The 22,088-nt window shown below is 54.9% G+C and overlaps 1 protein-coding gene across 1 annotated transcript; it reads right to left on the bottom strand.

The window, feature by feature from the left end:
- Positions 1–101: 101 nt before the first annotated feature.
- Positions 102–19,988, bottom strand: THRA (thyroid hormone receptor alpha). Its single transcript, XM_049635981.1, has 9 exons — positions 17,586–19,988; positions 12,034–12,376; positions 9,588–9,655; positions 8,894–8,994; positions 6,742–6,889; positions 5,924–6,129; positions 4,781–4,927; positions 3,648–3,906; positions 102–3,002 (listed from the first exon to the last, which is right to left on the bottom strand). The coding sequence occupies exons 2-9, from the start codon at positions 12,084–12,086 to the stop codon at positions 2,752–2,754; spliced, it is 1,233 nt and encodes a 410-aa protein (XP_049491938.1). The 5' UTR covers positions 12,087–12,376; positions 17,586–19,988; the 3' UTR covers positions 102–2,751.
- Positions 19,989–22,088: the final 2,100 nt, after the last annotated feature.

The raw sequence follows: 22,088 nt of genomic DNA, 5'->3' as shown, positions 1-22,088 counted from the left end.
CCTCCCCAAGGCTGAGCAGGGAGGAGGCTGGATGAGGTATGTGTGTTCTGAGTGATGGGGGGTGGGGCAGCAGGTGCAGTATTGGTGGGAGGAGGGACTGCTGGGAATGGGCCAGGCCAGGACAAGGGGGTGCCAGAGCCATGACCACTCCCCCGCGCCCACCAATACTGCACCTGCTGCCCCACCCCGCCTGCCCTAGTGCCCCGGGCCAATACTGGGGGAGGCATACTAAGCACCCACGTCAAGGCCATCCCCCTCATTAGCACCAATGGCCCCCAGGAGAGGGCCCTGTCCCCCACTTCCAAAGCAGGGGCTGGGACAGCTGCCTCTCTAGAGCAGGTGCGTGGTGCTCCTGAGTCCCCTGGCTCCTGCCCCACCACATGTACTTGCTCACACATTCACGCAGAGAAACGCACACATACACCTCACATCACCTAGAGTGAGGGGGGAGGGGTCAGAGATGGGGGGGGAGGAGTAGGGGATCACAGCTCATATGATTGGGGAGGTGAGGGGGGATTCCCAAGTGCCTGTAAGAGGCCAAGCCCCTTTAAGGCCTTTTCTCTACCATGTTCATGGCTGAGAATGGGGATGGAGGGGTGGAGGTGAGGATGCAGGGAGGGAGGGAGGGAAGGAGGAGACAGCAGACAGGTCAGGAATTCCACTGGGCCCCCAGGGGTGGTATACCCCCAGAGGAGGGTACAAAAGGGCTTACCCATGGGACTGGGGTAATATAGGAATCCGTACCCCAGGAGAGAGAGAGGATAGAGACAGACAAAGACAGCAGGGGCAGCCCACGAGCCCAAGGGGGGCAGGGCAGGCACATGCACAGGTGACAGCAGATGCTCTTCCAGGCCCTCCACCCCTGTCAGAACACCTGGACAGTGGGGGAAGGACATGCCCTGATGGGCAGCATAGCATTGCCTTCCCGTGTGTGTGTGTGTGTGTGTGTGTGTGTGTGTGTGTGTATGTAGGGGGCTGTGGCAGGCTGAGGGTCAGGGTGGGGTGGCAGGTTCCCCACTGCTTAAGACATTTTTGCCCCAATAGTGCAAAGCGCAGGAAGCCCTGGCACCCCTCCCCCTGCCCCCGCCCCATTCCCCATGGCTTCCGGGGGCATCTATGTCCACCCATCCATCCCTGCCGACATGCAGCCCTGAGCCCAGGGCCCTCTGGTCTGTTCTGTCCCTCCCCCCTCCCCCCCCACCCATGGGAGGGCTACCTCCTCCCTCCCTCTCTCCCCTGTGGAGTGGGCAGTGGGCGATAGCCAAAAGGAAGAGGAGGAGGGCAGCTCACCCAAGTGCAGACCAACAGAGCACTCCTCACCAGGAGGGTGGGAGGTGGCTCAAGCCAAAGTCCCTGAATTAGAGAAAAGAAGAGGGGAGGGGGTCCCAGGGGCAGAGGGGTGGCTGGCCTAAAGAGCTTCAAAGAAAAAAGGAGGAGCACCAACCGCCCCCTCCCCTGGGGCCCCAACTAAGTGCCATTTATCTAGGCACCCCCATTCTGGTGCCTGCCTGCCCAGAGTCTGGGTTAGTGCATTGAGTGGGAGTGGGGAAGGAAGAGGGCAGAGGTTAGAGAGAGCCCAGAAGACAGATGGGGACACGGTCCTAAGGGGGTAGAGGCTCTGGGAGAAACTCACACACACCCCCCTAACTCCCCCCCAGTGCAGCAGCATCTGGATTGTAGCTAATACTGCAGGTGTGAGGAGGGCAGGAGCTTGAGCCACAGTCTTTCCTGTGTGGGTGCCAAGGTGTGGAAGGAGTGGGGGGTGGGCAGGGAGAGGCCCCTGGGGCTGGGCACTTGAAAGGGGAGCTGTGTGGGCAGCAGGGCAGGCTGGTGAGGGGCCAGCTGGCATCCAGCGTGAGAGGTAGATGGAACTCAGCGGGCACGAGTGGCAGAGAGCAGAGGGAGCACTGGGCGGGGGGTGCCGAAGGGGCACAGGGGGAGGGGGAAGGCAAGGAGGGATGGCCAGGACCCTGTTGTGTTAACTCACAGCTCTGATCGGCAGCCCTGCCCTTGGGGACCTGGTATGTGGGGCAGTTCTCTCTGATTTGCGGGGAGGAGGGGCAGCTCTCAAAGTGCTTAGGGGTGGTAGGGGGCCAGCCTCGGTTAATAACTTAATATCATCTCTCTCTCTCTATCTCTATCAATCGCTCACTCTTTTTTTCTTTTTCTCTCTGTCTAGTTTTTCTTCATTTATCTTCTCCCCTTGCCTGGTTTCCAAAGTGCAGTTAGAATGACTAATTTTTAACCTCCAGGGGGAGGAGCCAAGCCAAGCCTTTCTTTGCACCCAGGCTTCTGGGGAAGCAGAGAGGCCCTTAGCCTGGAGGGGGAACCTCTGTCAAGGAACTGTGCAGGGGGGGGCTCTCTCTTGTGTGTGTGTAGGGGCTGAGTTGAGGGCATCTTCCCCCACCCCATATTCTTCCATCCCCTACGGTCAAGATGGCTTGTCCCCTCTTAGATCTCCCTCCCTTCCCCTACCTTCTTAGAGGATGGGGTCCTGGGAACTGCAGGACACGGTCCCCCAGCCTCCCACACTGTCTTTTTCATAGCAAGTTCATGTGTTTGCCCTGTCCCAGGGCTGGAGGTTCTGAGGAGGGACGGGCAGTGCGGGGTGTGTGTGTGGGAGCTGAATCTATCCAAGGATGAGAGGAAGGAGAGAAGAGGGGTGGGGGGCCTCCCTCAGCCCCCCAGCTCTGCCCCTTCTCTCCAGGCTCCTCCCCACCAGCTCCGCACACCCTCTGGCCGCCTGAGGCTTTAGACTTCCTGATCCTCAAAGACCTCGAGGAAGAGTGGGGGGAACAGTTCGGTGGGGCACTCGACTTTCATGTGGAGGAAGCGGCTGGCGTGGCAGGCCCCGATCATGCGGAGGTCAGTCACCTTCATCAGCAGCTTGGGCCAGAAGTGCGGAATGTTGTGTTTGCGGTGGTTCACGTAGTGCTCGAACGCCAGCAGGTACGCCTCCTGACTCTTCTCAATCTTGTCCACACACAGCAGGCCCGAGCGGTCTGCAGGGAAGAAGGGGCGTGAGCTTGAGTGGGTGAAGGGAGATAGACTTGGAGAGGCTAGGGTGGGGAAGGGGAGGGAAAGAGACTGCAGCGTGTGCATGGGAGCAAGAGCAGGGTGGAGGAGGGAGGAGTCTGAGCCGCTGGGGGTTTCGAGAGAGGTAGTGAGTAAAGAAGACAGAAGGACTGAGAGGTGAGAAGAGAGGGGAGGCTTGGAGACAGGGCAGGACTAGGGGGCAAAGAGAAGAGTTGGTGGGAAGAGGGGCAGAGGGGGGATAAGGGGCAGGGAGAGGGGACAGAGGAGGGGTAAGGGACAGGTGGTTGGGGTTGTGGAACAAAGGCAAATGTGAGTGACAGAAAGTGGAGGGGGGGTGGTGGTGGGCAGAGAGAAACAATACGGTGAAGATGGAATAAGGGGCAGAGGAGACATGGCAAGAGATGTGCTTGGACATCAGAACTGAGGGAGGATGGGTAATAGAACAAGGGACAGGGGACAGAGAATGGGCCCAGTGATGGAGGTAAGCTTGGGGAACAGAGAAGCTGAGGAATAGAGAAAGACTGTAGAATTCAGGGAAGAGGATAATGACAGGCGCAGGGCCCAGCCAAGCCCTGGAAGCTTCTGAGCCCTCCCAGCCAGTAGGCAGGTACCTGTTGACATTAGCAGCACAGCCTGCAGCAGAGCCACTTCCGTATCATCCAGGTTAAAGGCAGAGAGTGACTTGCCCAGTTCAAAGATGGCGTCGGAGACTACGCCCAGGCCACCATTCTTGAGCTGCTCCCGCTTGACGGCCATCTCCCCACTCAGCGTCAGGGTGTCGCTTTCGGGGTCATAGCGGACAGCCGCCCGCAGGGACATGATCTCCATGCAGCACCCCTTCAGGAGGATGATCTGGTCTTCGCAAGGCAGCTGCAGAGTGGCAGGGCCACAGGAACACTCAGCATGCCCTTCCCCATGAGTGTCTCTTGTGGATGCCCTTTGGGAGCTGTGAGGCCACCACTCACCTCAGCCAGTAAGGTATACTCTGAACAACTAGCCTTGCTCTGGGCCACGGACATGCCCTATGTCATTAAATCTCACAATTACGCCTCTGATTTCCCTCCCATCATTATCTCCATCCCCACTGCAGATGAGGAAAGTGAGGTACATGGACTTAGGTACCATGGCCAAGGTCACACAGCTAGTAGGGCAGCCTGTACCCAGACTTAGTGCTCTTTAAAATGAGGAATTTGGGGTGCCTGGGTGGCTCAGTCAGTTAAGTGACTGACTTCAGCTTAAGTCATGATCTCACAGTTCATGAGTTCAAGCCCCATGTCAGGCTCTGTACTGACAGCTCAGAGCCTGGATCCTGCTTTGGATTCTCTGTCTCCCTCTCTCTCTGCCCCTCCCCTGCTCTCATTCTGTTTCTCTCTCTCTCAAAAATAAATAAACATTAAAAATATAAATAAATAAATAAATAAAATGAGAAATTTGAAGCTGTTGGAGCCAGGATAGCCATGTAGATGTTGGGGGAGAAGGACAGGGAGGGGCTGGGGAGGCCAGGCACTTGGAATATCTTGGTTCCTTAGGCATTCGCTAGCTGTGTGTGTGTGTGTGTGTGTGTGTGTGTGTGTGTGTGTGTTGGGGGTGTTTGGGTTGTGTGTGTTAGATGTGTGTTGACCTACAGGGATTGCTCCCTGTCCAGAGGACCTTAGATGAGCATATGCTGACACTGGGTGACCAAGGGAGCAGCCCCAGGTTTCCCTCTAGGGTGGCACCATGCCTCTTCCCATTTGCCACTCACCTCGGAGAACATGGGCAGTTTTTTGGCAAAGTCCACCACACGGGTGATGGCCGGGGTGATGATCTTGGTAAACTCACTGAAGGCCTCTAGGTCCACCTTGTCTCCATCCGGCATGGAGACGATGGGTGACTGGCCGATGTCATCCGGCTTTATAAAGAAAGAGACAGGGGTCAGCTGGGGCTGCAGACCCCTTTCAACCTCTCACTGAGGCTCCCTGCCCACCAGGGGGAGCTCCAAGTCAGCTTGGGGAAGAGGGGCGGCCAGTACCAGGGGACTGCCCTGTCCCATGCCTAAGGCTTCTCCTTCACCTTAGGGCAGAGAATAGATCAGAGCCAGAGCTGCAAGTCAGCTAATAATAACAATGACCATAACACTAGTAGAAGTAATCTCATAATAATAGAAGCTATGTTTACTGAATATGTAACATATTTAATACGGAGGCAGGCACTAGGCTACATGTTTTATAGATCCTATTGAATCCCCACCACAACCTTATAAGGATGTTATACTTAACACCATTTCACAGGTGAGGAAACTGAGGCACAGTGCAGCTGAGTAATAAGCCCAAGGTCACATGACTAGTAAGAGGTAGAACCAGGATTTGAACCCAAATAGTCTGACTCCTCACCATTATACACACGCGTGCTTGGTATTAAAGGCTGTGCTCTTAACACTATACTGTTCCACCCGCTGGCACACTCCACCACGAACCAGATACCAGGTTCCTGCCTTCACTCACCATATACAATCAACTGTCCATCTCCTCCCGAGCTGCCCATTCACTTAGCACTCAGTTTTGCCAGGGTCTACCATAATGCCTCGTACCCATCAGGTGCCCCCAAATACTATTACATAACTGTGTCCTAACCCTCTCCTCCCAGTCACTGTGGGCAGGAAAAAGAGGAGAGGTTGCCCCTACTCTCTAGAAATTCAATGGGGAAGCTCCCAATCACATTGAATAGGCAGGGCTGTGACAGCAGCAACACATACGCAGGCATATGCATCAGGATCACCATGTCGTAGAGAGCATTAGCTTTGGGTCAGATTAAACCAAGAAAGCTTTCTGAAGGACGCAAGACTCTGAGCTTGCTCTTCCTCCTGGCCACGTGGCTGCTGCTCTCCCCATGCCCCTTCTCTCCTTACCAGGAATTTCCGTCTCTGCTTCCAATGGCTGCCCTGGGCATTCGTGCTGCGATGGGCCTCTGTGGCAACATGGATCAGGTCCCACTCTTCGGGAGTGGGCTCCGGTCGCTGCTGCAGTGATCGGATCATCTCTTCCTTTCGTCGCCGCTCCCGGTTCTGCTCGATCAGCTTGCGCTTGGCCACCCGCTTTGAGTCATCTAGAACCACTGTCAACGGCAGAGAGACACGATGCTCTCTGCATGGCACTCTCCACAACCTACTCAGAAGCTACTCTTCCCAACGTAAGGTTAGGAAACTGAGGGCCAGAGACGTTAAGTGACTTCCCAAATATCACCTAGCAATTGGGTGGCACAACCTGGATCATGATAATCACTGGGCCCATGTAGACTATCACGTTCTGGTCTAAGTGGTTATGGTGATAGTGGTTACTAGAAGACCCTGCTACCCAATCCCCAGCCAATGCAAGATGCCCACTCTCACCCAGAAGTGGGGTGTCTTCTCTGGTAGTCAGGAACACTGTGCTAGGGTGAAGTACTCAGGACTCCTTTCTACCCAACAACTCTAAGGCCTTGGAGTGGTGAAAGGCAGGTAGGCACTGGGGCCCATGTGCAGGGCCCATTCAGGGATCCTTTGTTCCCTTTTCCCCAGGGATGAGGGCAGCAGGGACCAAGATCCTGAACATTCATTCCCCATCATCCTGACCTGGATTGTCACTCTGCACTGTGGGCCCTAAGGATACTCTGGCAGGGAGCAGTCATATCTGAACTCACCCCCACCCATGGCTGCCTGGCTCGACACCCACCCCCCCATCCCCTTACAGTCCATGGCCATGCCCACGGCGATGCACTTCTTGAAGCGACACAGCTGGCACTGGTTGCGGGTGATCTTGTCAATGACACAGCAGCTGTCATATTTGCAGGAGTAGGTGGGATGGAGGTTCTTCTGGATTGTGCGGCGAAAGAAGCCCTGGGGTGGAGGGAGATGTAGCATGTAGTGATCATGATCTCTCCTTCATGAACCAACCATGCAACTCACTGGGCGGGTGGGGGCGGGGGAATTAGTGAGGGAACTTGGCATCCTCCCGACACCAGCAAGTCCAGGATCACCTGGTGGGGCCAAAGGACTTTAGAAATATGGAAATATGTGCCCTCAGCTCCCAGGCTGCTGAGGCGCAGGGGCACATGGGGAAGGGTGGTGGCAGGGGGGAGGATGAGGAACCCAGTACACAGACATGAGCCTGGGATGGTGTCAGGTGCTGTGATGCCTGAAGGAATAGCAGCAGCTTTGGAGGTCCAACTGATACCTTATTTTCGATCCTGCTAAACAACTCTGAAAATAAAACTGACTCCCAAGCCCACCCTTATACATGCTGCCTGTTGCTCATGCAGGTGGAATTCTCGAAATGGGGGGTGGGGGTGGGGGTGGAGGTGGAGGTTAAAAATCAAGAAAAGGCACTGTGTATGGACACTAGTAGATTTAAAAGAAAAATTTCAATTCTATGTATCGGGTTTAGTCTTTGCCCTAAAGAAAAATCCTCAAGAATCAAGATGGCAGCAATAACAGGAAGAGCTAACATGTGCTGAACACTCACTATGAGGCACTTATAAGCCTTTTCCATGTGTGCATCATCACATTTGATGCTTGTGTCCACCCGTGAGGTAGTAATGTTACTATCTCTATTTTGAGACTAGGAAACTGAAGTTTGGAGAGATTAAGCAATCTGCCCAAAGTCATATGGCTAAATGGGCAGGAGAGCCAGACCTGGACCTAAGTGTGGGACACAAGTTCCCAGTTCTCAGATTCAGGGGTGTATTAAAATCATCTAGTGCACTTAAAAATTAAAACAAAAGAGAATAAAAGAGAACAGAATAGAATAAAATAAAACAAAATAAAATAATCATTTACTGCACTTAACGAAAAATGCAAATTCCTGGGCCTCACTCTAGACTTAAGATATCAGACTCTCTAGAGCTGGGGCCAAAGAATTTCTGTCTTTCTGGGATGCTCCTCTGGGACTCAACTGTCCTTGAGGGTGAGGATCCTTGCTCTCTGTTGTGCTGCTTGTATTGCTTCCAGGAACACTGCTATGGGACTCTGAACCCCTGGTGGTCTAAGCTTTGTTGACACTAAGAAAGAGAGGAATGTGAAGCCTTACTATATTTTTAAATACTTTCATTTCTTGGAAAGTCTTACATTTTCAGGAGGTGATGATCCTGGAAAACCCTTGCAGGTGAAAATGAGCTAGGTGAGATGTAATTAAAGCTCCCCAAGTCTATGACCTTGTCCCAACTGCCCACGGAGACTCTGTCATCCTCTCCAACTCTGGGCCCCACTGTGCCCCCCCCCCCCCCCCGGCACTGGTTCTCACTCTTCTAGGTGCAGGGGGAGTAACTGGGGACCTGTTCCAAGACAGAGTCCACAAAGGCCTCACCACACAAGTTCTGACTGAGTAGGGTTGGAATGAGGCCTGGAGATCTGCACTGAACTAATCCTGCAGGTAGTCCAGGGACCACATTTTGAAAACCAGTATTTGTTTCCAGTGTGCCTCTCTGGTAGACTATGAGCAGCTTGAGGGCAGGACACATACTACCTCCTTCACATCTGATCCGCCAAGTGGATGGAGGATAGCTGGGATTTACTGAGTGCTTCTTATGTTCCTGGCACTGTTTTAAATACTTTATGAATCAGCTCATTTAATTCTCGCAACAGCTCTATGAGGTAGGTAATGTGATTATCCCCACTGTATAGAGGAAGAAACCGAGGCCCAGAGAAATTAAGCATCTTACCTATGAGTGGCAGAGCAGAGATTGTAAACTGACAAATGAATAAGAGAGGAGAAATGGTGGTGCAACAGGTGGGGTTTAGGTTAGGTGTCTATAGGGCTGTCTTGGCCAGGAGCTGAGGGCCTTCAGGCGGGTGAGATGGGGGCTCAGGTGGGGGGATGGGGGGCAGGAGCTGTCTGGTCCATACCTTGCAGCCCTCACAAGTGATGCAGCGATAGTGATAACCGGTTGCCTTGTCCCCACACACGACACACTGCTCGTCTTTGTCCAGGTAACTAGGGATATACCCTGGGAGGGAGGAAGGGAGGCAGGCAGGCATGGCTTGGGCCCCCAGCAGAGAGGCTCCTACACTTCCTTCATCCCCCCAACTTTTCCTTCCTGGCCCATCCCCTAGCCCAGCCTCCTTAAATGATTCTTTGTGTCCAGGTAGAATCCTGGAGACACATCAGAGTCACCTTGTCCATCCCCTTCCCTAAGAATATGGAGAATCCCAGTTCTTCCGACTGCCCATTTGGGGATTTTTCTCTTGCTGCATCTGAGGGGCAGGGGATGCAGGACATGTCAGCAGCTCATCTCAGGGGAATACAGTCCCTTGGCCAATTAGCCCCAGACCCTGATTCAGGGGCGCAGGGGGGTGGGGCTCAGGGAAGGGGTTCATCAGGGAAGAGAAGAGGTCCTTCTTTTTTGAGGACCTGTCCTCAAAGGCTGGAGCATGCCCTTATCACCCCTCTCACCTCCAGACAAGTTCGTCCCAAGCTCTCTAGAAGACTCTCCCCAAGGGTCACAGGAACTGCTGGTCCATGCCCAGGCCCCCAAAGAGCTCCAGGCCTGGTTTGGTGGGGTTGAGGGTAGGGAAGAAAGGCACACACAACCAGGCTCACCTGACATGCTGGTTTTCAGGGAACATTGGCCGTTCTTTCTTTTTCGCTTTCCATCTGGTGACCTGGCACTGGATGGGGGTAGAGTGGGCAGAATCACAGGGCAGTCTTTGGGCAGCCCCCTTCTCATCCAATAGGTTTCTATAATCTCCCAGGCCCGACTCCCTCCATCTTGTGTCCTCATTCCACTTCCACCCCCAGGTCAGCTGATAAAACTGAGAAGGGTCCAGCTATCTAGAAGCTTTGGGGTGAGAGATAAAGTGCTTGGCTGGGGGCACAGGCATGTTCTAGGGCCCCAACACACACACACACACACACACACACACACACACACACACACACACTATAGAACCTTAAACACCCATAATCCACAGGATATCCACATATTTAAACCTTCAATACATGGAACTTATGCAGAAAGAATCTTCAGGACATGCTTACAGCTATATAACCTTTAGGGCACATACATATGTACATAACGGAAGACCAGAGCATCTGTCTGTCTTCAGAATAAACCTAAGGATTGTAAATAAGCACCAGGATCTATACGTCTATGAAATTTTCAGGGCATTCTCAAATGCGTTCTATGACCTCTAGGATATGCCCATGTGTTACACAACCCTCTGGACAGACACCTAATAATACCACCCCCACCTCCTAGTGAACATGTGGCTTGATTTCCAGGTCATGTACATGGTAGATAACCCAAGTGATTGAAAACATATACTGACTAGCAACTATAATCTATAACCTGGAATAAGAAGAGACTCCCAGAGCCACCCTGTTCATGGCCTTCATTTAACAAAGCAACAAACCAAAGCTCCATTTGTGCCTGGTGACACTGTGCACTAGAGTCAGAACCAGGACAAGGACCCTCCACGCAAGGTGTTAGCAACCCTCAACCACTGCACATATATGTTATCAACCTCGACCCATACATGTTACATAACCACAGCACACACAGGTTACATAAGCCTCCACATACGTGCACGGATTGTATAACCTCCCACACCCACCCTGCATGTGGCATGTTGCAGGGCTCCTCCCCCTGGAGCCTGATGCAGCTCCCAACACACTGACACAGTGACCTTGGCCAGGGTCGCAGTCATAGACAAGTCTGTGTTCCAGGCCCCCTGGGGATTACCCCTGTCTGATTTCTACAACCATTGGAGAGTCATATCTCCCTCCTGCCTCCAGGAGGAGTGGATGTGGGAGAACTCCAGGCCACCCAGCCCCCAGTTGAGCTGGTGGTTTTCAGCAGCTACGATTTACAGGGTGCAGTCCCAGGAACAGCCACAAGGTGGCAGAGAAACGGGGTGGGGGGAGGGGATGCTGCCTTGGAGGGAACCAGGAACCTGCATTCCTGCTTTTCTTTGAGTTAGGAGCAGGCTCGCCCAGACTCACAGAAGTCTGGGCAGGGAGATACAGAGGCTGCAAGTGAGAGCTATGCAGTGACAGGCCATATCTTCTTTTTTCAGAGCCCTCCCCCCATCCTGGGCTTTGGGGAGGGATACCCAAGGTGCCCTACTCAACTGCCAGCCTCATCCACTTCCTCCATCCCTCCAGGGACCCAGACATGGGCCCCAAGGCTTTGCCTGGCCAAGCCTCTGGCCTCCTGGCTCAAGATCTGGTCTCCAAGGCAACAGCCACACTTCTCCCCAGAGCACCCCCACCCCCACCCTCTCCCTGGCCATAGGCACAGGCTGTACCCAGCTCCTGGGGCATCATGCCAACTGGGACAGAACTCTGTGCCACTTGGGGCTGATGGGAGAAGCAGAGACCCTCTGGGCTCCTCAAGGGCAACGCAAATCACAGGTAACCCATCCCTAGTTGTGTATGCAGGGCTGATTCCTCCTCCACGTGTGAGCAAAACCTTCAGAGTTGGCATTTACTTCCACTTCCTGGGAGGAGCCCCGTGGCAGTGCCTGCTCTTGCCCATGAACAAGGAAGAGCTTGTGGGGCTCCCAATAGATTCCAAATATAAGCATGGGCTATGACCAACAGTGACTGGTGCATGTGCTCTGAAATGTCATGTCCCATGCATCATGGCTTCTGGACCACACACTAGTCTGGTAGGGAGAAGAGGAAAATGGCAAGGCTGTTTGGATTCCACATACTCAGGTGAGGGCGGATGAGAGCCACTGGGAAGGCATCTGAGATTTCCCAGCACTGTCAAGAGAAGGGCCACGTGCCTGCCGCCTGCAATTACTGTGTCCTGCATCACCTCCCCCCTCCAAAATGGACATCTCTCAATCCAGGTGCCTAATTCCCTGCCACATGTGGCCATGACCTCATCTCCTGGGCAAAGGTAGGCAGCAAGCTTGTTGGCCCCATGCCCAGCCCTCCAGAGGTGCTTAAAAGGCCCAGGCTCAGCTCTCATTTGCCCAGCCAGGAGATGACCATGCCTGCTGCCTAAGAACCGACACAACCTAGTTGCTGGAGCCATTACCTGTTCTCCTCTGGGTCTGACCCACACTCCACCTTGCTTGGCTTCTGTTCCATTCACTTCAATTCCATCCAGGATGCCCTCCAGCACGCCAAGAGACTGGGGTGGGCACGATGGCCCCCCCCGGCACACCCACAGGCCGCCCACCCCCTGCCACCCAGGCCCTAGGGCACAGCACCCATGGTGCCCCCCTCAACACTTGGCCTTTCACACCATGCCCTGCGCCCCAAGGGGGGCGGGCGGTGAGAGGGGCCAGGGAGTGGCAGGTGGTAGGGCTGAGGACAAGCTGGGTCTGAGGAGGGGTCTCGGGCTGGGGGAGTAGCTTTGGAGTCTTGTCCAGAAGTCCCTGCAAAGAGAGGAGAGAGGCAGGGATAAGGCAGTACAATGGTGGCAGTGAGTGGCTAAGACTCCTTTGGTGGCAACATTTTGGGCTCTTGGAGCTCATAACAAGATGGTGGCAGGCATGGAGGGCAAGCACAAACGGGATCAGGACAGCCTGTCAGTTAACAGGTGCAGGAGGCAAGACTGGAGATACACATCCTAAGCCCCAGACCTGGAAAGGTATGGAGGAAAAGAATCAGGTCATCACGTACCGTGTCTCAATCCTGACATTCAGTCAAGCGCCTGGCCTTTTGATGTGTCCATTGAATGTAGCTATTGTTACCACCCATCTAGCCAAGTTTTTCTAAAAGTTATCAGTATTATAGGGCAAGAGGGGACCCAAGATGAGCAATTTTCAGCTCACCTGTAGGGGGTACTTGAGAAGGAAGGGTGGGGCATGGGGGCAGCACGCAGGGATCATGAGTGCCCACCCAAGTGCATTGATGGAGAGAGACTGTTGAAAACAGTGGGGAGCTGACCTCTCCCCTGCTGATGACCAAATAATCACTCCTCAATCCCAGCTCCCCAAGGACCCTAGAGCTTCCTGTACAAGGTCCCAAATCACACTTCCCAGTCTGAGGACCAGACTTCCCAGTTGTTTAGCTGTGCTACCACCCACCAGGACAGCAAGGGCAAGGGGAAAGGAAGCAAACATGTGTTACCTGGATAGGTAATATGTGCCCTCTGAAGTGGGCATCAGAACTTTACAGATGAAGAAACAAGCTCAGAAAGCTTGATCATTCATTCATGTTCACACAGCTAGGAAGCAGGTGGCTCAGGCAAAAGAACCTAACAGCCTGTCTCAAATGCTAGCCTCAGTCCACCAGCTAGGGTCCAGGGCAGTGCCAGCAGGGGCCACCATTCCCTCCACACTGCCTCTCTGACCACAGGCTACAGACCTGAGGTGTACTGTCTGCACACACAGGCAGGTGTGGGCATGTGAGAAGGGGACAAAGGGTGCAGTTCCCCACACACAACCTCCATCACGTGGCTGCTGTACCAGAGACCTCACCCCTGGGCCCCCCGCCCCACCCCCAGGAGCTGATAAGGAGCCAGGGTGGGAGGGGAGACAGATAAGTCAGGTCATTGGGCAGGGCAGGGCAACCGGACAGGGCCTCTGCACCCAGGCAAGCCCCCAGCATGACAAGCATGGCAGGACCATTATGCCTCTGCTACCCCCATAGACTGGGCACTGGGGGCTGGACAGGAGACTGGGGTGGGGGGGGGGCAATGAGCGGGGAGCCTTAGCCCAGGGAGCCGTCAAGAAAGTAGGTCAAGTTTTTCTTGGCTTGTGAAGAAATTCCTGTTATAAATTTATAATGGCGTAGCCAGCCCTAAGGGGTGGAGGTAGGGGGAGGAGAAGGAGTGGGTGGGGATGCCCAGGGACTGGGCACTGGGGCCTGCTGCCCTCAGTCAGGGCACTGAGGGGTAGGGGGCCAGGGAAGTCGTGGGGGTTGGGCCGGACAATAGAGGGCTATTTTCTGTCGCTTCTGTTTCCACTTCTATCTGTGCCCAGCGAGGCTTCCTTTAGTCGGCTCTCTGCATCTGAATGTCTGTCTGTCTGTCTGTCTGTCTGTCTCTCTCTCTCTCTCTCTCTGGGTCTGGGTGTCTCCCTGTCTCCCCCCTCAGGCTGTGCCTCGGTGCTTGGCACACCCTGGCTGCGGTGCTGCCCCCGCCTGTCTCCTGCCCACCTGGCATGCTGCCACCACTTGTTTACAGAAGCTGGAAAAATCCACTCGCCAGCCGGAGGCCCAAGCGCCCCCAGGGATGGGAGGAGGCAGGCAAAGGAGTGGGCATGCTGAGAGAGGGGCAGCCCTGGGGAGCAGGCCCTGGGGGGCAGGCAACAGGGCCAGGGTGTATGGGAATGGGTATTAGCAGCTGTGGGCCAGGCCAGGCAGGGAACACCAGCAGCAGCCACATGGCATGGGCAGCTCCTGCCCCGGGCCATAGCTATGGAGGACCCCCTCCTTCTGCACCCTGCCACTGCCAATTGCTACAGGGCACACCTGGGGCAGTGCCAACCTGAGCCACCATGTTTATTTTCCCTTCCCCCTCCCCAGCCCAGCCTTAACTCCAAATGTGTCTGGGCACTGCCAAGGGCTTGCACGTGCCTGCTGGGGGGAGGGGCAGGCTCCCTCTCTGCCCCACCTCTGTGCTGAGCTGAATGGTGCCCTGGTGCCTGTCAGTGCAACCAGGCTCCAATGACCCCTGGCAATGGGCAGAGGAGTGAGGTGCTGCCTTCGTGCTCAGGGCACCCTCATGTGGCACCGAGCAAGAGGCTGGAGAAACCCTGGGGACCCCAGGTCTCTAGGGACATACCTGGGCCTCTGAGGCAACACAGAGTAAGCAGACGGCCCAGCATGCAGGGAGGCATAGACCATGTGCGCCTGTGTTAGCTGTGGGCAGCGGGGGGAGGGGGGGGTATGGTAAGTATGCCCACCCTGAAGGGCAGCCTCTCTCCCCTCATCCTGGAGTCCGGCTCCTTCCTGGCATATGCCCTGCAGAGACAGAGGCTCAGCCTGAAGAAGAGAGGGTGGAGCTATGGGGTTCTGAGACTGGGCTGGACAGCCGGAAGGCAAGACGCACCTGTCGGGTGGGCTGGCCACCCACTCTCTTTGTCAGATAAGAGCTGTTGGGTGGCAGTATGGGCAAAGTGCCCATGGAGGGGGAAGCATTTCATTAAGTTTAAGTGCTTCTGCAATGGGGGGACAGAGGCAAGAGGCCAATGCGGTATCCATGGGCACCATGCCAGGTTCCCACTGCTGGACTGCCCCACTCCGCAGTCCTGCAGACCCAGGGGGATTCTCTGCCCCCAAATCTAGCCCCTGATTCTACACATGCTACTCCTCTGAGTGTCCGCTCTTGGCTTTGGCCCCATCTGTCTGGGGCCCCTGGACTTTGTCCTTAATGCTCTAAAGAAAGCCCAGCCCTCCTCCTTGCCAACCACAGAGGAAAAGACACACACATAGAGGGGGCTGAGAAAAGTGGAGAAAGCAGAGAAGGAGAGGGGCAAAAGGGATGATGGGGGAAGACAGGGAGAAAGAAAGGAGGGGTAAGAACAAAGAGATGGGCAGGGATGGGGGGGTAAAGCTAGAATGACAATGAAAGGAAAGGCAGTGATGAGATGGGGGATGGGGGACAGAAGGGGTGAGGTAGGGAGGAGAGAAAAATGAAGGAGAGGGGAGACAAAGAGAGAAAGGTAACAAAGAAAGATGGGTGGGGGGTGCTTCATGCCCCGCCTAAGTCCCACCCCATGGAGGCTGGGGGAGGGGGGGGGAGTAGAAATGGTTTCCACGGTGACAGCTGGTTCTTGGTGGCCTGGCATGTGGGCTATTAATAGTGCTGTGGGTAGGTTCACGCCTCCCTTTCCCCTTCCCCTTTGCCTGATGCTAGGGTGGGGGGAGATACTTCCTCCCTCCCTCAATAACCTGGCATTGATGCCCTGACTCCACACCATGGGCGCCAAGAAGGGTGATGCTAAGGGGCCCCGGTGGCCACTGTAGCCCAAACATACACAGGGGCATGCACAGGCAAACACAGGCATCTGTGCACACACTAGTGCCTGTGCCAACGTGGGCTCCCACGAGCAGCCACAAACACCAACGGCCCCTGGGAGTCTGGAGAGAGTGAAAGCTGCAGCACAACACAGGCCCCCACGTGGAGGGGTAGGTGCGTCTTAGAGCCAGGACCTCTTTCTCCTTTCCCAGGTCACCCTGTTCTATTCTCAGGTATGGACTGAGTAGGACTGCCCCACCCAACTCACTGTTATCCTAGTGCCAGGAAGGAGAAGGTAGCGAAGGCGGGAAGGAAGGTACTACTTGGCAGGTATGATGGTAGAGGAATACACAGACGCAGGCACCAGCTTGGCAAGCGGAAGGGAGGAGGAGAGTGAGGCAGAACTCCTTGGTGGGTTCTCCCTGCGGCCCCCTGAGATGGGATTCTGGAGCTTAAGGGCAGTGACCCTTAAGTCTGATCTCCTAGCCACCAAGGAACCTTGGAGGCTAGAGAATGGGAGATGAGGGTGGGGGATATGACATAGGGGGCTGAATGATTAAACAAAAGATCCTCTGCCCCCAAAGAATATAACAGGAAACTCCCCCCTGCAGATCAGAGACAGAAAGACATAAACAGCAGCCTTGACTTGGGCCAGATGCCCAGTATTAACATCAAAGACTGCAAAGACTGTACATCCCCCCACCCCACCATAACCTTAACCACCTGCTGCTCTCCTCTCCCTCTTCCCACCCCAGGCCAGCTCCAGTCAGGCATCAAGGTGGGTGCCCAGGTCTAGAGGTCAGCTCCACCCCCCCCATGCCCACAACCATGCTCAAAAGCTCAGCCCCTTCCCTGGCAACCCACAGAACGTCTTGCCTCTGCCCCAGTTCCCCTCAGGAACGGAAGCGGGAGATCCAAGTAGCCAAAAAGGCACAGTTCGGAGCACCCCCAAGCTGGGCATGGCACATTCTCCCCCCCTCCCCCCAGCAGCCAGCCGGGTAGGGTAATCGGAGCTGGGAGCTAGGGCAGCTGAATGCTGGAGGCATGAATGTCACGGGGCCAAGGCACTCGCTGCAGATGGCATGGGCACAGAGCTTGGGGTCCTCCCTTCTCTGCTGCCTTCCTCCCAGGAGACCATAGAAAGGAGTAGTCTGCAAGCCCAGGGGAGCACAGCCCAGGAGGGAAGAGAATGGTGGAGGCGAAAAGAAAGGCAGGGATGTTCTCCCAGGCACCCCAGGGACGGGAGAGTTAGCCCCCACCCAGGCAGAACTGGCAGAGGCAGAGAGAGGGGGCGGGGAGAGGGAGGGAGAGTGAAAGAGGGAGGGGGGAAGGGAGAGAGAGAGGACGAGAGAGAGAGTGAGAGAGACAGAGCCCGCAAGCGCTAGAGAAGGGGGAGAGGGGGTGGGAGGGAAGGGAAGAGAGAGATTGAAAATTGTGTGTGAGTACGTGTGTGTGCGCGCGAAAGAGACAGCAGGAGAGAGCGAGAGAGAGCGCGCGAGCAAGTGAATGCAGCTGAGTCTCCGGCACACACACGGACACGTGCAGACACACACACTCACTCCGCATGCGCAGAGCCACGGGCTGCGGGTGCCCAGTTCCAGGAGATATTCAGAGCCCTCCCCAGCCCACACATGCACAAAACATGCACACATGGATGCGCGCACAACACACCCACTCACTGATGTGTACAAAAACGCCGATAGCCACCAATAGCCGATAGCCTCGGGTCCGCTTTCCCCTTCCCCCGCCTACGCGCCTGGGTAAAAGAGAAAATGAAACAGGCAGCTCAGGCTCTGGGAGCCAAGAACTCATCTCTTCCTTACAAGAGGAAGAGAGGAGGAAGAAGGGGAGGTGGGCTTGTGCTGCTCTTTGCCACTGCTGGGGGTGTGGCTGTGCCTTTGGCCCTAACCCTTAACCCCAGTCCCTGTCCCCAGACTAAGTGCTCATCCTTAAAGCACTAGAGCAACCATCGCATTTCCTGGGCACCAACAAGTTCCACCTTGCTCTTCTCCTCTACCCAGAGAACTTCTAAACCTTCCCTCTGGACCACCTCATACAAAAGCATACAAGAGGGAGGTCCCCTTTGTTACCACAACCTTGGCCTGCTGGGGAGGAGGGCAGGTAACAACGCATGTCTGAAAACCATGTGACCCCCCTCACTGCCCACCCCCCCCACTAGCCCCAGATGCTTCTCTCAGAGACTGGGAACTGTCTCTGGTTCCAGGGGGCATGGGGATCCGCATCCTGGTGTGTGCCAGGTCTGGGAAGAACAGGAGAATCCACAGGCGTTGCTTACCCAGCCAGCATGCAACACGGATTGAACGCAGGTGTCAGGCCACATTATGTTATTTACCCTCACTCGGAGTGAGGTAGGCATCATTGTCTCCAGATGACGAAAACCCAGGCCAAAGTCAGCAACTGGTGAATGGCAAAGACCCAGCCTCCAACTCCCAGCCAGTGCTCTTTCTGCCACAGTCATGCTTCCCTCCTCCCTAGGAGGCACCAATCCCCCAAGCACCTTTGCAACCGTGAGAACTGGAGTTGGGATTAGCCTCCCAGCCCAGAGGCTCTCCAGTGGCCCACCACGGGGCATCCTTCCACTGTCCTTGCTGCATCTTAAAGGGGAGGGGCTGAAGAAAAGGGATCTGGGGGAGAGAGGGAGTCTTATCACCAGACTCACAGAGGAAGACAGGCAACCTAGGACAAGACCCTGACCCTCAAGATGTCACACCCACCCACTGTTCCTTACTCAGGACTACCACCCTTCACGCTAATGCCCTCTCAGTGCAGGGATGGGGAATGTGGTATCTATCAGCCAGGGCTAGGTCCTGAGTGATTGATTAATGGTAGGTAGTAGCTGGAATGCTGGATCCCCTGCAGCGAGGTAGGGTGCTGCACTCTGTGTGCAAGAGGTAGAGGGGCTCCAGGTTGCAAAAACTTGTAGGCGAGACAGATGTGACATGAAGGGTAAGGAGGCTGGAGATTAGGGACCCACTATCCTCCCCATCCCCCATCCTATTTCTATGGGAGAACCAATTCTCCACCTGGCTTCTCCAAGAAATCCAGGGGACCTCGGACCTACAGGCTTCCTCACTGTAACTGCCTACATATACAGTGCTTGTTATGCACCAGGCACTTTTAAAAGCTTTTTATATATTCTAACTCCTCTGATCCTCAAAAAGCTGAATGAGACAGGTATTATTATCCCCAATTTATAGATATCGCAAGGTTCAATAGATTGCCCAAGGTTATACAACCAGCAAGTGGCAGAGCTGGGATTCAACACCAGGCACTCCAGCTCCAAAAAAAAAAGAAAACAAAACAAAAAACAAAAACAACCAGCCAAACAAAAACCCTGCTCTTAACCATTACCTGATAAAGGAACAATACCTTGTTCTTTGATCCAGTTACTCTTCCCTTTGACTGAGCCTCAATTTTCCCTTCTATAGAAGCCTATGGATTATTTAGAGTAGAATCACTAAGAGTGCCTTCTCATCCAAATAGGTCATGGCTACGGGGGAGCATGGCCAGAAATGCTTAGTGCCCCCTGGGCTCTGGGCTCCCTGCCCCACTGCCCCCTGCTCAAATTCCCACTCTGGGCTGGCGCCTGAACTCATGGAGCAGGGCCTCACTCAGCCCCCCACATAGTCTGGGCAGCTGTACCCTCAGAACCAGGCTCTGAGGCTGGGCAGAGGGCACAGCTGTTGGGCATCTCTGAGGTGGATTTCAGCTGCCAGGGGTGTGGAGAAAGACCATTGTGAGTCCTGTCACTGACCCTGCTCAGTGGGGCCCTGCCAACTCCCGCCACTGCCCACGGTGGAGGGGGGACTGTTTTCCTGTGGGTCAGTGTGGTGGGGGGGGCCTCCTCACTGGTTTGCTTAGGAGCTAGCTGGCTGTAGCCCGCATACCCAGGGCTTCCACTGAGCTGGTGTACCCTTGGCTGAGCCCACCGGTCTAAGAGGTCAGCATGAGCAGTAGCTGACCCCCCTTCCCTTTCCCCCATTCTCAGCCCCCAAAACTTGCTGCTGCAGCTGCAGCACTGAGGAAGTGCAGGAGGATGTCCTGAGCAGGCAGCTGAGCCCCCCGCCCCCCCCACCCCAACCTCTCATTGACCCCAGAGGCAGGGCGGGCGGGGCGAGGGGCGGGGTTTGAGTATTAACAACTGGAAAAGTATGAAGCTCATCACTGCCAGTTCCCAGCTCTGAAAAAAGAGGCTGTGACAGAGACAAGAACAGGGGTAGACAGGGGTAGCGACTGGGGGAGAGTTCCAGACTGTCAGAGAAACAAGCTGAGGGAGAATCAGACACAGCAAGACAGAGCAAAAGAGAGACAGCATTAGAGAGAAATTCCAAGTCAAAAATACACATCACTCAACCAGACACTCACCAGCACACGGCCTCCTAAGGAAGGCTTCCAAGTTTAGACGGGAGGGCAGAGGTGGGAAAAGGGGCCAGACTCATGATGGGAGGCAGGAACTCCGCCCAGGGGGCAAGTCAATGGTCCCAGGAAAGGCTCAGACATATGACCCCAGCAGGAGCTGCTAGAGCCCACATTTGCTTTTAAGGTGGCATTAGGGACCGCTCCCTAAAAGCTGGCTCTCCCCAACTGCTTCTCCCCCTACACACACACACACACACACACACACAGCAGCTAGGATAATCTCAGCTGCTGGAAGTCACTGGACATTGCTTCAGCCCCATGACTCGGCCCTCTGGAACCCCCCTGCCCCTGCTCTCTTTGCTCTTGTTTCTCTGTCCCTCAAAGAGAGAGAGAGAGAGAGAGAGAGAGAGAGAGAGAGAGAAAGGCTAAGCCTAGAGGAAGGAGACAGGAGGAAGCTTGAGGGGAAAAAAATCTACGACACAACTCTGTGTGCATCCAGGGGTGTGCCTGACTGCACAGCTACAGTGTACACATCTGGGGTTGTCTGGACGCAGCTGTCGGCGTAGACCTGTGACTGTGTGTGGACCTGAGCCCTGTGAATGCCTTCTGCACCTGAGTCCCTGGGAGTATGTGCAAATGAGTACACCTGTGTCCAGAGATTTCAGTCAATCAATTAACAAGTATTTACAGAGCACTTCCTGTGCTAGGCTCTGGGTGGGATCCAGAGCTCTTGGAGTGATTCTCCCAGGTCTCAAGGAGCTAGCTCATGATCTAGTGGGGGTGGGGGGTGGGGGCTGACAAGCAATAGAGACTCAGAATATTATTATGAATGCATGCCTTGCACCATTATGCAGGAAAGTCTTTTCACAGAGACAAGTTTAATTTTCTTTGGAGTAGAGGTTTTGTTGTATACAGAACCTTAGAGATCCACAGTAAGAGTCCAGGAAAATACTTGTTGCTAAGTTGTGTATACATGTGTTGAAATGTAACTGCGTTTGCTTTTGACTGAGTGACAGCCACTGTCACGGCAGGCGATGATGTCTGTGTGACTGGGCTCATGCTAGCACGTGTGTGCCTGTGAGTGACAGGGTCTTTTGTAATGTGCGGCTGTGTGCAATTGCTCTGTGTTCATGCATGCGTGCGATAGTGACTTTTTCTGTGTGGGTGACAGCGACTCCTCCTTGCCCCTGTGTGTGACAGCATCTCCGTGTGACCCTGTGCGTGGGTATGTGCATGGGTCGGTCTCCCTGCTCTTGGTCTCCTGTGGGTGTGTCCCACCCCTTTCAGCTCCCCGGTGCAGCAGCAGCCTGCCTCTTCCCTTGTCCCTATGTGGGTGTGTCCAGCAGCTCCTGTCCTTGAGTCTGCCTGGGTGTCCCTGGGTGTGCATGCATGTGGCTGTCTGTGTGGGCATATCTGTGTGTCTGCATGTCACATTTGCTTCCCCTCCCTCATCGTGGACAACATCCCCCTTCATCCCTTCCCCCTGCTGGAGCCAGAGCCAGCATTGAGGGGAGGGCTCCCATCCCACAGGCTTTCCTTCTGCGACCTCCACCCCTGTAAACGGTGGCACTCTTCATTGGCCCTATCATCCCTGCCCCCCCCTCCCGCCCCAGGCCTTTCTTTCACACCGGACAAGGGAGGGCCCCAGGCATAGAAGGGGCACCAAAGACACGTTGCAAGGGGGAGGAAAACGGGGCGGGGGGGGGGGGCACACCACACAGGTCCCTTCCTCCCTCTTCTCCCTAACCACACTAGCTTGCAACTCTCCTGATCATCTAGGGACCCTCAAATACACTCCCCCC

Source organism: Panthera uncia, chromosome E1, assembly GCF_023721935.1.
Source record: "Panthera uncia isolate 11264 chromosome E1, Puncia_PCG_1.0, whole genome shotgun sequence".
In the NCBI taxonomy this organism is placed as follows: domain Eukaryota; kingdom Metazoa; phylum Chordata; class Mammalia; order Carnivora; family Felidae; genus Panthera; species Panthera uncia.
Note: the sequence above shows the minus strand (reverse complement) of the source record. Positions and strands in the feature narration are given on the sequence as shown.